General features: G+C 42.9%; 1 protein-coding gene across 9 annotated transcripts in view; it reads right to left on the bottom strand.

Moving 5' to 3' along the window:
- The window catches only part of phldb1a (pleckstrin homology-like domain, family B, member 1a), a 29995-nt gene that overhangs the window by 11613 nt on the left and 1948 nt on the right, over nucleotides 1-16434 (bottom strand). For 3 of the 9 annotated variants that reach the window (XM_040032865.1, XM_040032866.1, XM_040032867.1), the window contains exons 2-13: nucleotides 13294-13392; nucleotides 12479-12602; nucleotides 11559-11729; nucleotides 10442-10564; nucleotides 8218-9278; nucleotides 4295-4522; nucleotides 4083-4214; nucleotides 3783-3920; nucleotides 3136-3264; nucleotides 1253-1408; nucleotides 1058-1168; nucleotides 843-932 (exon numbers count right to left, since the gene is read on the bottom strand). In XM_040032865.1, coding sequence (XP_039888799.1) covers nucleotides 843-932; nucleotides 1058-1168; nucleotides 1253-1408; nucleotides 3136-3264; nucleotides 3783-3920; nucleotides 4083-4214; nucleotides 4295-4522; nucleotides 8218-9278; nucleotides 10442-10564; nucleotides 11559-11729; nucleotides 12479-12602; nucleotides 13294-13353 — 2523 coding nt within the window. In that variant the 5' untranslated portion in view covers nucleotides 13354-13392. Of the gene's footprint in view, nucleotides 1-132; nucleotides 256-594; nucleotides 733-842; nucleotides 933-1057; nucleotides 1169-1252; nucleotides 1409-3135; nucleotides 3265-3782; nucleotides 3921-4082; nucleotides 4215-4294; nucleotides 4523-8217; nucleotides 9279-10441; nucleotides 10565-11558; nucleotides 11730-12478; nucleotides 12603-13293; nucleotides 13393-14990; nucleotides 16151-16434 lie in introns of those variants that run through there. The other 6 variants (XM_040032859.1, XM_040032861.1, XM_040032860.1 and 3 more) reach the window with 5 other exon arrangements.

Genomic DNA, 16434 nt, shown 5'->3' on the forward strand with positions numbered 1-16434 from the left:
GGAACATGAGCAGAGAGCAGAAGGTGAGGAAAGACATCTGGAGGTAATGTTAGTATACTTTGCTTGGTTTTAGTACTATGACATATCAGAGAAACATATCAGAGTGTTGCAAAGAGCAGAAAAGAGATCTACCTCAGTTGGCAAAGCTGGAGTTACAGTGAGGGAGAGGCAGTGGAGAGCAGCAGGAGAGGAAGAGTGAGGCTGCAGAGAAGCATTTCCATACATCCTATAGACATCAGACATCCTGAGGTACTCCTGCATCGACAGCCACAGCAGAAGAAGGCTGAAGGAGCGGCACTCGCTTAATTCAAAAGACTCACAAAGCAAACCCGACGATGTTTCAACACACTCCACTACCCCACTGTCTGTGAAATGAATGTCTAACATTCATACAGTTTAACCACCAAAGCTCGTCTTGCAAGCCTCAAACAATCACAGGGCAGATGTAGAGAAAGGCAGAAAGTTGACCTACTGACAAACACACTGCAAGCTCGCTGCTGTTTGTCAGTAAACGCTACCACACACCGTCATGCCCATTTTTTTAAATTGCAGAAACACAAGAGTTAGGATCTGTTAGGCTCTCTCGAGATTTACCTCTTGTAGCCTGACAGGATATAGCTCGGGGGAGGGGATGTGAGAGGATGAGGAGGAGAAGGAGGCAGAGGAGGGACAGGGACTATGAGGAGAACCATCCACATAAATAAGGTCGGGCTCGCTGATGTGAAGCAATTCCTGTTTAAAAAGTTGACCTGAGTAAAAAGAAGTTCCACTTTGCAGTAATTTTCCTCCAGCTCAGACACCACTGGTGGTTGTGACGTGATGCTTCGCATGTACCTGCTCACCTCTTTCATGCTGCCACCGGGCTTTGGAAAGTTTCTCCCTCCTGTCAGCGTGTGGTATTTCTTCTCCAGGGCGCACAGCATGTCTTGTTCCTGAAAGCCAGAACCAACATGGATATTCAGGTGTTGCGTAGCAAGTTATAATTGCATGTTTGAATCACCATATGATGTGTACGCAATGCACTTTAGAGTAGGTTATTGAACAGTGACAGGCTAACCTTTTGTAACAGATGCAAAGTCACTGTCCTGTCCTTTGCCAACCTTTCACAGTCTTGAGATGCCTGTAACCCCAGCTGCTTTACCTGAGCTTCCAGAGCAGCCATCTTTTCCTGCAAATCAACACAACTAGTTTCTTCTTCTGGAGGTCAGCTTCTACACAAAAACTGTGCATGTTTTCTGCCATGTATCCCCACCTTTCTCTTGGCCACGCTGCAGTGATACTCGGCTCGCTCTTGGAGCAGTTGTGAGCTCTGAGCTTCCTTCTTCTCCTCTAGACGGCTCTCCTCTTCCAGCTGGCAGAACTCCAGCTCCTCAAACTGCTTGGTCCCAGACTCCAGAGCTTCAGCTTTCTGTGCACAAACAGAGAACTTATTGAAATCTGTGAAATGCTATTAAAGGGTGAGGCTGGTCATATCCTATGTAGTTTTTTTGTTAATAAAATGACAATGAAAAGACCAAAAAAAAACAATAACTATGTATTCACAACTTGGCACATGTTACTCCCTTGAGTGACACATTTCTTTTTATTTTCAACATGTTTGTTTATTTGCCAATGCATTATCTGGCAGCAATCCAGTGCATGTAAAAGATGAATGTAGCTTCTGGTCTAAACCTGCAATATTTCCAAAAACCAGCAGGAGGTGACTTCTCTAACTGCAAAAACAAACAAACTTCATGTAAAGTATATCTATCGGAAACTACCCTTCTGCTCACATGATCCATAACCTCAGTAAACACTTCACTTAAGTATTTATGGTCTCAATCACCAGGTAAATACAAAATATAACAACACAGCCCCAATTAGATTAAGAAAGGACAATGTATGCTTTAGGTGAGCTGCTTTGTGGTAAACAATTCTCTAATGTATCAGCATGCAGTGTGTTTTTGTTTCACAGCGAGCTACCTCCTTTACGCCTGCTTTCAAAAATCTAAGATAGGACCACCTAAAACTCCTAAGCAGAGGTTTCAGAAACAGGAATTTATAAAGGAATCAGTGTTACCTGTAGATTAGGTGCATCTGTTAAATACAGTTTAAGGAATAAACTGCCGCAAATCAATCAGCAGCTGAAAATATTCACTGACCACCACTTGCTAAAGAAACATAGCACAGAAACGGTCTTTGCCCCTTTAACCTTTTCTATTTGCTTATTTAATACTGTACTTAATAAGGCCTACTTTTGTGTAAGTAATGGTTCTTTCTGTCGATGTTCCTGGAAAGTCATTTTCTAGTTGACCATACAGGAGAAAACATGTAGCATAGTTTTTATGGACATGGACTATTAAACCACATTCTTCAAAAACCTGACTGTATTTTAAATCCTGCTGATACTTCCACACATAACTTTGCACATACCCACACACAATGCCATATTGGTTAGCTAAATTAAGGCTAAAGTTAGCAATGTTAGTACTAGCAGCCTTCTTTTCTTGCAGGATAGCAACTAAACATTGTTGCTGTCCAATAGAAGGGGCTGCTGGCTCACTAAAGGTTGCCTGGGCTACTGAGGGCTCCCAGCATAACGTCTCAGATGTAAGTGAACAGTTTAAACAACTTACAACTCGTTAGCTGACTAGCATGTGTAGCAAGGTTGGGGAGTTTTCTTTGAGTATAACAACCTGCTTTTTTTTTAGTCTTTTCATTGAATTCAAAGTGGCACAGGCAAGGCGACACACTGGAGTTGAAATTGGGTTTGAGTGAAAATTACTCAAGGTTTTCGAACTCATTTTCTACTAGAAGGCAAGCACATTTTAGAGCAAAGCTGTTAATAATATTAATATTTATTACTAATTGAGACTGACATTGTCAAGCATCCAGAATGAGGGAATGGCAGCGAATAAGCAGCAGACTAAAACCTGCTGAATGAGATTCCTTTTGTGCACTGACGATTACAGGTAACATTAACATGATAAACCTGGTGTATTTGATGAAGCACAAGAGAAAATGAGGAAATGCACAGACTTATGAGTAGTTCTGAGTGCTTCAAGACAGAGTCAGTGTCGCTTCTGTGCAGTATTGCAGTATTCTGTATATTATAACTCACTATTGCCAGCCTGTGGGCTGCGTGAGAACACTGACCCTGCTGAGCTGCTCCTGTAACTGTTCCCTTAGAGACAAGGGGCACTTATCAAACTGCCTCTTCAGCTCATTGTACTCATTCCTCTGCTTTTCCAGGGCCTTCCGCTCAGCCGACACATTAGCCCTCCCCTAAAAACACACAGAAATACACACACACACACATACGTGCACACAGTTATGCCCACATTCAGACACACGTACAACACCAAGGAGAAAAATAAAATCACGGGTAACTCAAATTCATGCAGTCAGGCTTGGAGGCTAACTGGTAATCAAGGCAAGTTAGAGAAGATTTAGAGGAACCAGAGGTTAGGCCAAGCAGAGGTGTTATGCATTTAAGATGTTTAGAGCATTTGGTAAAATGTAATTATTAAATATAATTAAAAGAGCTTCTGCATATCTCATAAGCACTTTTGATCACATTCGGCAAGACTTCAAGTTGTTCTTTTACTCTGTGTTTTTTAAACAGATGTGTGCATGTGTCTCTTGTGTTTTCGACATAAGCAGTGCAAGTCAGTGTATCTAGAATATTTGCATATTCATGATGAATGAGTGAGATTCACGTGTTCAGATGCGGAGGTTCAAGAACATGTTATTCACGTGCAGTTTGTACATGTAAAATCAACGCCTACTGGATTTACGCCCACCTTGTCCTTCTCTTTCTGGGTGGCCTTGTCCAGCTGGTTGAGTTTGAGCTGTAGCTGAGAGATTATTTCATTTTCAGCCTCCACCTGCTCCTGCTCTGCCCGCCGCTCTGCCTGCAGCAGGGCTTGCTCCATCTCCACCTACAGACAAATATGGAGTCAGAGTCTGCAAGTTAAACAAATACTATAAAGAGCTTCTGCTCCTCTTGCTGCATTGGTGAGTTGATCTAAGAGCACGCAAGCTAAAAGGTGAAATATTTCATTAATGGTTATTAACGTCAGTGTACATGTGTGCCTGCTGACCTCATGTTTGGTCTCTTGCAGCTGCTGCTCCAGCTCACTGACTCTGTGTTTCAAATCATCAACCCTGGCCAGGATCCTGTTCCTCTCCTCCTCCAGGTAAATCTCCTCCTGTCCAGCTAACAGCTCTTCACACTGAGTGCAGATTTACATATTAATAAAAATAACACAATTCAGATCAGCCACATCATTTAACACTAGGATGTGTATTTTACCTCTTGGTGCGTGCTCTCTGTGCTGCTAGACTCCTCTCTCTGGATTTCCTCGTCATTCTCTCTCACCCTCTGGTTTCGGCCGTCTCCCGGGAGAGCCATCCCCCCTCCCGAGTCTGAACAAAGTCCTCTACCAGCACCCAGCAGACCACTCTTCACCAGCTCCACAGAGCCGTCCTCATGATTATACTCTGCGCACAAATTCAGGATGGTCTCCAGTCTCTGTCGCTCCTTTAGAAGACATGCAAAATGTAAGCACGGCTGATATTAGAGATCACTGTATAGATTCGTGTCCTTGAGTGACATTGTCCCATTTAGGCAGCTGTCCCTCTGCCGCTGGCATGGGACAACAGTAACCCGATAGCAGCAGGGCTGAAGCTGATGCAGACTGTCTCTCGGGAGGGGGCTTCTTGGTCAAACCTGTCTGAGCTGCTTGAGTTGTTTATGAAAACACAGTCTGCTGTAACTAAGAAATCCCAAAAATGCAAGATCTGTGTGTGCTGGATGAATGTATTGCGGTAGATGTTGCACTTTTTTACAAACTTATTTTTTGCCTACTGCATCATCTCACATGGTTTGAACTTGTGGCCCAGTGTTGTCTCTCATTACAGCAGACAATAGCATGTTTGCTTTAATACTAAAATGATGTGGAGTATGTAATCATCATTCCAGCGAGGAGTCTGGCAATACGAGGTACAATTGTACCCAATGTGCTTCTTCCTGTACTCTGCTTTTGTCTGCTACATAAAAAAAAATCAGCCAGTTAAAACCACCAGCTCTGTTGTTGCAAGATTTACCCCTCAGACTGTCTGAGGGGAAAAAGCCGTACTATGAAAACTATGAAATGACATTTTAGATTAGGAAAAGGGGCTAAATATATAGATATAAAGTCAACGTAAACCATAAAATGGTTTAATAGATTGTAACGCTAATTATTTAAAGCTATATGTTATTACATTTTTAATACAAGTGAGCATAGTAAAGCAGGTTTTAAGTTGATGATTCAACATTAATTCTTACTTAGTTTCACCCTTAGTTTGCACCAGTAGGCACAATACAAATTATTTTAATACCTCTGAGATGTTGTCTCATGGAGCACAGTTATTCTGAAAAATATGTATTTACATAAATATCTTAGATTTTCAGATCTCCAGATGCTGGAGAATCTAGATTTTCATTAACTTCATTAACAAGCGACCAGTTTCTCCACTTCACCACAGTGTCTGCTTCACCTAAAGGTTAATGCATTTCATTATAAAGAAAAAATGGGGAGTGCCCACATTTCATAAACCCGAAGAAAACTTAGCATATGCACTTTATAACAACATTTCCACACACATATTAGTAAATGAGGGCCACTGTCAGAAGCCATGCTTGTTGGTTGTTTTTTATAATTGTAATATTTTATAATATTTTGTCCAATAATTGTCCATGAGGTAATTTTTGCAATGATCTCCACTCCTGGGAGGATTGGCAAGTGTCTTGAATGTTTTTACACTAGTGAATAATCTTCCTCACTGTAGAACGATGGATTTAAGATTGAACGAGTGTGTACTTTTCTGTTCCACGTGACTGTATGAGTTGTTACTATAACCAACGAAGCAAATGCATGAATTTCATGTCTTATAAAGGAAACTTTCTCAATTAACTCCAGCTCTCTCTCAAAAATACCCTGTGGCCACTTCTCAGTGGAAGTGGTGCTAAAATTAAATTCTCTATTGCATTACTTCCTCTCTGACAATGCCCTTTGCTTTTCCTGAGAGATAACCTGCAGAATAGGGTTTTAAAGTGCAGGCAATATTATAACTATAGGTGGGTTCTGCATCTGTGCCAACTGTGCCAAGAGTGTGGCTTGCCAAATATAGGAATGTATTTTACTGAGAGGATATCCTCCTTTTGTCTGTCCCAGCAGGTCTGCAATTTGTGTGTTTGAGGGTTTAATACAAGATTATGATACTAAAAAACAAGAACGTATTAAAGGCCCTGAAAATGTTTCTCTACATGCCAGTGGGGTTTGTTAGCGCCATTCTACTAAAGAACCAAGGCTGTGTGGTAAAAACGAGAGGGCAGGAGAGAATCACTGCTCCAGCTGACACTGGGAGAGAGCTGGATTATCGCAGGGCTGACACACAAAGACAGACAACCATTCTTGCTTAAACAAGTTATAAATCTACCTAACAGACAATAAACCAGGGCACGTGGACAAAACCCATGCAGTTACAGATACTGAGGGAAACGAGAGAAAAATAACAGGCAGGTCTGAGCCCAGGACTGGCTTTGAAGCGAGATTGCTAAACACCACATGGCAACACAGATCAAAGCCCCCGGAAAATTAATGTAAAAAGAAAAAGAAAAAAACTTCTAGAAACTGCTAAAGCTCATAATTTAACTTTTCATTCTTAGTAGGACCCAGGTTTACACTTAAGGCACTTTTCCAGCCTTTCTGCCAAATTAAGTCAAAAAAATCTTTTTAACCTCTGATCAGAGTCCGGCTATCCCACACTGGCCTTCATGCAAATAAGCTAATGAGCCAAACCTCTACATAATTATTATCTGACTTTACAATAATTAGTTAATATTACAGTTGGCTATTAAAATGGTCACAAAGTGGTTGGTCGAGTCAGAACATATGATTTCTATATGTGTGCTATTACTCAGTAAAGTTTCATAAAGCTTCTGCATAGGAAGGTGTTTGACAAAACAGCAAATGATATTGCTTTTAGCTTGTGAAAAACTAAAGTCAAATACTGGAATTAAATTAAAATATATATACACATAGATATAGATTTTCCACTTATGTAAAGTCCTCTTATTTCTGTCTTTTCATCTGCTTTCTCGGCCCTTTTCTTACTCTTTCTTCATGCCTGTCAAGCCCGGCATTGCCATATTACACTTGCACTTAAGAACAATAACAAAAATGAACAAGAGGAGCCTAAAGAGAGTATATAGTGCTCATTTTGGAAAAGCAAATATATTTGACACAATAGTGAATTCAGATCCCGATTTTGATTCCAAGAGCTGCCAGACAAGACAGGCTTATAAAGAAATAAATTCAAATATAGATCACAAGGAAAAAAAACTAATCAGCACACGCTTAGTCCAAGAAATATCTGTTCTTTAACTTCTTGGGTAGTAGGCAACGTTGTCTACACATGACACTGCAGGTGACTCAACACAATTCTAGAGTCGCTCAAGTAGTAACTATTTTATTTGTTACCAGAAACCCTTTGGGTCCTTAAATAGAGTGCGGACATGAAGGCCAGGCAGCGACCAGCCGCTGAGGTGGGCGCTTCAGCTGTCACTAAGCCGGCAGGATGAGGTGGGGCTGATGTATGGGGGTTGGGTAGGGGGAGGTGTGTGTGAGGAGTAGACTGAAGATGGATTACAAGTATACGATCTGTGATCGAGTGTGGGTACAAATAGGAAAGAGCCTTGAGTCGAGCGCAGATAGCTTTGAAAGTAAAAGCAGCTCATTCTCTTGGTAAATAACCAGCCCGACCCTCCGCTCTGGACCCCAACACTTCTGGAAGAATGTTCACTCCGTGTCACTCGGGCCACATGGGCTGACCATTCCAGTAATGCTCAGAGGAGATGAGCTGCTGGAAGTATGCAACAGGATTTAGAGAAGACATGAAAGCAGACATGGAGTCTGCTATGCCAGCAGTGCCTCTTCTACTTAACTGTGTTTATGCCCTTTATAGTCATACACTTTGTTATCCCTGTAGTCTTAGTCTTCATTCATAGTCCTGTGTTGTTTTTATTGCTGTGTATGAAGCTAAAGATCTCTGTTCATAGTGTGGAAAATAAACCAAATACTTTTATTTCCTTTCTACAATCAAACAAGATTCAAACACTGCTAAAAAGAGATTGAACACTGCACTTATACTTGTTTCCACAACTGCAAACCAGTATTGATGTTCACTTACCAGTTTCTCCATTTCCTGCTCACGCAGCCTCTCCTCTCTCTGCCAGCGATGGTATTCAAGCAGCTCGTCCTCATTGTCGCTGATCTCAGAGATGCTGTTTTTACGTTCCCGAGTGTATGGTTTTGGAAGATTTGGGTCCTTGCCGGATGATCCCTTGGCAGTCGGAAAAGAAGTCTTTCTTACGCTATGAGGGCTAGCGACAGGAGACAAGCCAGATGCAGAGCCTAAGCTTGAGACCATGGCATTTCCTGGCGCAGGCCTTGACTGCCTGCTTCCCTGCTCCTTCTCCAGCCCAGGGAGTGGTGATGGACTCTGGGCATACAGTGCCCGCATGACTTCTGCTTTTGAAGGAGTCGTGAGTTTGCGGTTGCCCTGGGGGCTCTCTAGGATGGGGTTAGCAGTGAAGCCCTGTGAGGGAAGGGGCAGAGCCGAACCCTGCGATCCTGAGGTCCCTCTGCCGGGCACCCTCAGGGCGGTGGACCCAGACGAGTCTGGAGTAATGACCCTTTGAGATATGTCTACATGGGAAAGAGACTGAACCTGCTCTCGCAAGGGGCTCTGGGATCTCTTCTGTAGGGTGGAACCCCTTAATTGAGGGCTTGACGGAGTCTTTGGGTAAAACTTGATGGATGATGGTTTGTGGCTTTGGCTTAAGTTTTCTGCGCTCTGTCCTGACCCCCTGATATGTTGTGTGGGGCATGATGTTGCCTCTGCCCTTGCGTTCCTCAGAGGCTTTGGACTCTCCTGGGCCTTTTGACTTCCACTGGTACCACTTGCAGCCACAGAGAGTGAGGGCCGTGGATGCGGGACAGGGGTGTGATTGGTATGAGGTAACCGGGCAGGTGTTTTGCTGTCAAGGTTATGGCCCAGGAAGCTGCTGCTGTTCTCATAAATTGAGACATCTATTTTGGAGTTGCTAGTTCCATTGAGCATGTCCGGGGGAATGGGATGTTTACCAATCCCCGGTGATGATGAAGTCTTGAGCACCAAAGAGTCCTGCAAGGTTTTTGCCATACTGTTAATTTTGGAGTCATGGTTCCCATTCAGAGCCTTATGGGGGTCTGCAGGAGGAAGACAGAAACACTTGTGCATGAGCATTCCTGCTGAATAAAGGGAGAAGACAGTTGAGCAAACACATAAACACTCAGTGTGACATCTTTGTCCTTTTGACCTCCACCATGCCTCAGGACGGCTGCAGGACACAGAGGGTCAGTCCACACAAGGAAAAACACACCCCGCCTGCGCATGTTGTTGCACACGCACATTCATACATAGTGACTTAATAGTGATAAATGTCTTGGAGCCCATAGGTTCCTGTATGAACCAGTGGTCGGGATGCTCCTTCGCTGTGCTGCAATCCTAAAGGGATCCAAAGCAGCTAAATATACATCGACAGCCATGTACCTCATTCAGAGCAGATGAAATCAGGGTTTGGTCAGGAAAGAGTGAACACAGTGGGCAGGGTGTGGCGGCTCTTACTGTTCAGGCACTGACAGCCAGAGCAGTAAGGTCAGAGGAGAATAGATTCTAAATATCACCTAGAGCACAGGGCAGCAGTTACAGTAGGCGGTGGGCCAGAGTAGCATAACATAACACAAATGTAAGTGTAACAGCTGACATATTAAAAGCAAGAAAAGATTACAGCAATCTTTTTGTGCAACGAGGTCACACACTGAGCGAGAATCACAGATTTAAGTGGAGTAGATCACAATGTAGGCCACAGATAATTAGCTCTGAACAAGCTATTTCTGCATCCTGTCAAAGATAATAATATTTCAGTCAAACGTCAAGACTAGCAGGGCTGAAAATGTTTGACTTTTTCGCTTTTGCAACAAGTATCTCAGTCAGATTTTGTTTACTGCTTAAAATCTCACTAACAAGGATCTAAGCCTTGATCTGTGGGTATTTTAAAAAGGCAAGCACCTAAAGTTTGATGTCTGAATGTCATTCTACCCAGACATCCGGCCTCTTAATCACTTTAAACTAAACAGTGTCAAATTGTAAGGCACCTATTCAACATTAACAGGAACTGATTGACTTTTACAGCAGGAAATTATGACTCCAAAGTGGTTTGTGTGCCCAAAGCATTTGCTCTGCCCAGAATAGCTGCTGAGCAAACTGTGCAACCCTCGTACACACAGTTGTTGCAACAAGATTATATTAGGATCACAGGAAATGTTGGAATGGTGTTTGCATTTAATAATCATTAAAATGGGATCTTTACCAGATGGAGTTTTTGTGGCGCTCAGCCCGCGGGTCCCCTCTGGTAGCATGCTCTTCATCCTCTGAGCCTCTTCGGGATGGTTGAAACGGAAAAAGGCCGACTGACCGAAGCACAGCATGCACCCTGCCAGGAGAGGCGGCCATGGACATACAAAACTTTATTTGCTGTCCACTTAGAAGAGTCAACATCATTCATATCACAATAAATCTACAGCAATAAAACTGGACTGTTGTTAATCTATGTATTTTTTCCAAACATTATAATTTAATTTAGATCTTACAACTTTATACTTTTTACAGACTACTGCATGTGTCCTACAGTATGCAGACCAATTCATGCTTTCCTTTGTCAGTAATCGGTGCACTGGAAGGTGAGTGAGGTGTGATTGCAAACCACCAGATGAGGTGGTAAAATAAGGATTTCTTTGTTTTTTGATGATGAAATGCCGAGTTTGAACCTCCTAAACAAAGTTTTGACTTGTTAACTAACATGAGCTGACTAGTTCAACTTACATGTAATTAACCGGTAAGTGAAATCAGCTCCTCATCAGTAGCTTGCATTTCTGGAGTCTTTCAAGAATCCCTGTACTGATATTCCACACGAAGTTTAACATGTAGCTGATCCTTTAGAGTCCATAGACCCGCATCATTGTTCCTTATGATGTATAAACAAAGCCATTTCCTCCATTTACGAGTACTCGTCTTTTTCAGTTGTCCTTTGAATGAAGCAAAGCCTGAAGTATTCTTGTTCAGCAGCTGCTGCCTCCACACATACCGGCTTCAAATGACATTTTGGTATAGCTGCTGGCTTGGATCTTATAGAGAGGGGACTGAGGGGGGTGGGACTGTAATGTCTTTTTTTTTTATAGCAACTATGCATGTTACCGGAAGGGCTTGGAATTGTTTTGTCATCATGACGCCTGGCAGTGTTTTTATCAACGTAGCCTTAATTTAGACATTCGGATACTCAACATTTTATTTTCTATTGCGGCTCTGCAAAAGCAACTGTTTGCCCTACTCAATCTGTCACTATCAGGTTTATATTTTGTATTTTGGTAAAACTGGTAAACAGGGTAAAGAGCAGTTATTTTAGTTACTTAAGCCTGTGACGGTGCTACCTTGAGTAAGCCGATAAGGTTTGGTGAGGCGAACGCCATCTGCTGAGCACTGGTTTCCACATGGGTACAAGGTGATGTTGCCTGCCTGGTTTTCAATGTAGCAATGCTTAGCTGCGATGCCGGGGCCCTGCAGGGGGATATCTGTCCCCTCACTGCCCAGCGTGGTTTTCCCTGCAACAAGAAAGAAAAACATCTGTCAATAATTTTGGAGAGTCATGTGGTTCGAAATACATTAGTAAAACATTTTTAGACCTGCAGTTCAAAGCCAGTGATGATGTGAGTTGAGTCACAAATGGAACCAGCTTATGAACTCATGTTAAATAACAGGTGTAGGTCTCAGGAGGTGTGTTTAGCCTGACAGATAACAGGGATCTCATCAGTGGAAATTAATACACCCATCTGCTGACCCTGGTGTGTTGTTCTTAGGTTATCAGTTACATTTTGTCTGTAGGTACAGTAAATATAGCCTGACACAAACACATACTATATTTATATTTTAGCACAGAGGAAATGGAACACACACACACACACAAATCCCCTCTTTTCTCTGGGGTGCCACAGCCTCTCCTCTCTCTCCTGTGAAATGTTAAGGCTCGGGGGAAGACAGAGACAAATGGTGCAAGGAAATCACAGGCAGCATTTGTAAGTGTGCCTCAGTACAAGTAACAACAACACGCTCAGAAGTTAGTGTGTCATCAGTCACTGTCACTTCATTACTCTTGACATTCTGTGCTGCTTACTTATTAAAGAACAATTGCCTCACGTTTGGCAATTCCACTTAAGGAAGTGTCAGTAAAATACAGTAGACTCCACTTATGATTATAATTCTCCAGTTGAGACCCTAACTGTCAACCAAACACACAGATATATTCTCAAAACCACACACACACACACACACACACACACATAAGGGTTGTGACCTTCCAGCAGTGGTAGTAAAGTGATGGCTGTGCTCAGGCGTCCACTTCCCAGGCTGACCAGGTGGGGGCGCTCTGCCTGGACTTTGAGGGATTTGCCTGTTTCAATCAAGTCGAGCGGAGTGCTCTGTTAAAATAATAAAACATCATCAGAGTTATTTTTACACAGCATAAGGATCTGTTTAAGACAATAGTAGTGGGTAATATTTGGATCTGTATGCATGAAGTAAACAGCGTGTCACAACATAACATATAGCATGCAATTAAGCCTGAGTTGGATTGTACTACAGGCCTCACCCAGTAATGTGGCTTTTTTTTCTCTCCCATGAATAAGATTTACAGATGGACAAATTCTTATGTGTTGTACATGGCATTAGTTCAATAGTCAGCTACATTTTGTGATGCTGGAAATAAATCCGTGCACAACCCAGATGTCTGTCTGCAGCTGGGAGACACTGGGATCATTTTAATAGGATAATGACTGATTTTATTTGGCAAAGTCAGACGTATTTGTTAAAAAATAAAGAGTTAAAAATAAAGAGTTGTAGAAAGAAAGTCAGAAAAGTTAGAGCAAAAGCACACTTACATTACTACACTTATAGTCTTGTGCTATAAAACCAGATATGCTTGCTCTGAAAGCTTGCACTAATGGATGTGAAGCTGATATTACTGCTATGCTCCTGCTTTTAAACGCGTAAACCTCTCAGTAATGGTGAATAAAGCTGACTTACAACAGATGCTGCTAGTAAAAAGAGTTACAATTTAACTTAACATCCAACTATAAATAGTCAGTGGCACCACAGGAAGAAATGCCTCACCTGCAAGACCTGGTGCGTTTGTCGCCCATGCTCCACTTTATTCCTGCTCATGCGGTCCATGTCGGCTGGACTGGCAGAGTTATCCGACTCATGAAGGTCCTGAAGCGCAGAGACAGAGTGGCAGGGCATGAATGGGAGCGCTGGGAATACTGCTACTACAGTTGTACTACAATGAGAACAGTGCTTTCCATAGAAACCCTTCTGTCCCAGTTATAAGCCCATGTGACCAAACCGTTGTACAGAGTAATTGTTTCTTCAGAACTAAACACAGAGCAATCCATCAAGAAAGCTGCTATTGATTTATGCCTCAGCCTTTAAAAAAAAAAAACGTTCGAGAATGAGAGCAACAAACACAACAATAGCAACCACAGATTTTATGTGAGATGTGCTTTGGATACATAGCAGAAGGTTTGAGCTGGCTCTGCAGGTGCTTTACTCATCAGGGGTCAGATGACTGCTTCGTCTGGCTGTGGTGAGTCACCGTGATCTTACAAACAAACAGTCCAATCTGTCTGCAGAAACATGTTGCAGATTAGAGCCGGCTGTCTGCTCGTCTTCCTCCAGTCAGACAGGAGAGCTACAACAAGCCATGAGGACTAGACATGGCTCAAACAAACACGCACAAACACATAGGCAGCCCGGATGACTCACTCATATTTCCACTAAAAGCTCCCATCCGCATCTTTCACTATCACTTGTTTTGCATTCTGGGCATCTAAGCAAAGCTAGAGTAGACGCAACTACCTTACTATCTAATGTCTGTTGTGTCTACCCGAGGATGAAGAGCTGCTGTGTGTCGTGCTTGACTCTTGGTTTTACATTTCAAAGTAGAGCTCAACGCCGCCAGTGCCACTGTGCTTGAATGATTCGGTTTAAACTCTGTGACATGTCTTGCGGTGTTTGTTATAGTGCACAGAAGACACGTCATTCCCACAGACACTTTTTTAAGGGCCTGAGCTCTTTGTCGGCCTATGTTGTCATCACTGATTAATTAAAAAACATTTAAATATCCAGCGTGCTCCAAGTTTAGCTCACGGCGTTTTTACACAACAGGGCGTTCAGTCTGCGTCTGATGTCACTCCAGGCAAGGCTGCTGGGTGAAACCGCATACGTCTGACAATCGCGTCCAGTGTGCGAATCTCAGAGGACCCAGTGACACGAAGAACAGACCGTCCCCTCTATTCGTCACTGACACAGGACCCCTCGCGCCTCTGCTGTCAGCCCCACTGCCTGTCAACACTGGGCCTCTTTGAGCCACGCAGTCAGACACAAGACAGGAGAGTGGGCAGGCTAATGTGCCTCTGTCTGCCTCACTCACACACACACACACACACAAACACATATGCTCCTGCTCCGAAAAGCCTCAGTGATTTAACGTACACACCCAGGCAGAGGAACAGTTTTAATGCTTGCGAATGCAGGCCCTCGCATAGTAACCTGTCATTATGGAGGCAGTTATGCCCTTCAGAGCTGCCACAAGCTTCTGAAAATAGATACTTGCCTGCCACACAGACTGGGCTGCCACTTTTAAAGAGAAATGACTTTGGTTTAGAGTGAACAATGAAAAATCAGAGGAATACACAGAAAATCTAACAGCTGGAATGATCAATAAAAAACATGAAATAAAATAGAGTTATATTACAAAGAGAAGATATTAGCACAACAGTGCTGGTGAAAACAGCCAAGTGTTTACTTACTTCACTGACAGACAGGCAGCTTTTACCATCTCTTTACTCTTGCTAAGTCCAGACAAAAGCTGGGTCCATGGGTTTGCCTGACAGTTGCTAGCACATAGAGCAGTGTCCACATTATTGTGTATGTCTAGCTCCTTGCTTTTTTCATTCACTCACTGAGTTCCTCTGCTATTTCCCTCCTCCCAACCCCTTCTCCTGCCCATCCCGGTGCAGAATTACATCAGATTACAGTTACAAACAGTAGAGGGAGAACCAGGCACTGCCCTCCAAAACATACTCCCAATTCCTCCATATTGATTGCTTCTCCTTTTTTTGGCAATTATGAGTAAATAACTTCACCCGAACATGCAGTTTCAGAACACTCCAGAATTAGCTCTGCACAGAGTTCACATCCTGCTGAGAGAATGGTTGAAATGTTCAGGCTCTCAACAAGCTTTCCATTAAATGAAAGTTCAAATGGACCGCACCGCCCAATCACACAAGGCAGGGCTGTCTCCTTAAAAGTGTCTATGGGTTAAGCAGGTGTTAACAGTCTGACCCATGCAGGAAATAACATAAAGTGTAGGAGGCGGTGATGGAAAAGACCTTGTGTCCTCTGACTTCCTGCTCTGAGCTCTGGACCGCTGATGCAACGAACTCCAAAAGAAGTGTTTCCACTCTGGAAAACTGTCGAACAACACTTTATGATAACGCTAACTAAATGGACGACGGTGGATTACAATGCTTCCACTGTGTAATGATGGAGCAGAGCGATATGAAAGGTCCACAGGAAGTGAGTGAACACATGTGAGCATCTTTTCAGACGTCCCACAGGAACTATTTGGCTTACAGACAAACACAGAGAGAGTAGAAGAGAGTGGGAGAAAGCCTCCACTATTGATCTCTCAAGGCTTTTCCCATGGTCGGCGGCCAGAGAGTAGAGGGAGGAAGTGAGACGGATGATGACTCACTGAGGAGAATGAAAACAAACAAACAGAGGCAGCTTAGTAACCCGATGGACTGAAGACTGCAGAGGTCTGCAGATAAGGTTTGTGTTTTGAGTCCTCAGCGATCATGTGGAGGCTACAGCTGAGGGGGTAAAGTTTACTGAATGACCTTTAAATGGTGATTACAATGGAAATCCCCATATAGCTGTCCATCCATGTGAACAAGCAGATGGAAGTGATTTTTAAATACAATGCAGTCTTTATTATTTAACGAAATGGAACATCTGAAAGATAAATGGTGAATGCAGTTATCTAGTGGGCCAAGGAGTTTCCACATATCTTTCTTTAACAGAATAGATAGCTGCTTACTTACTTATATAGATAGGTACCCAAGTAGATATCAATATATTACTTTAATCAAGGAGCACTACCATGAAGATAATCTAAGGAGCTTGGAAAGAATAAACCTTTCACCTCTCATCTGAGAGGCTTCTTCAGTTCTGCAGTTGCCATGACGATAG

This window comes from Simochromis diagramma, unplaced genomic scaffold, assembly GCF_900408965.1.
Source record: "Simochromis diagramma unplaced genomic scaffold, fSimDia1.1 OVJJ01000216.1, whole genome shotgun sequence".
NCBI classification, from domain to species: domain Eukaryota; kingdom Metazoa; phylum Chordata; class Actinopteri; order Cichliformes; family Cichlidae; genus Simochromis; species Simochromis diagramma.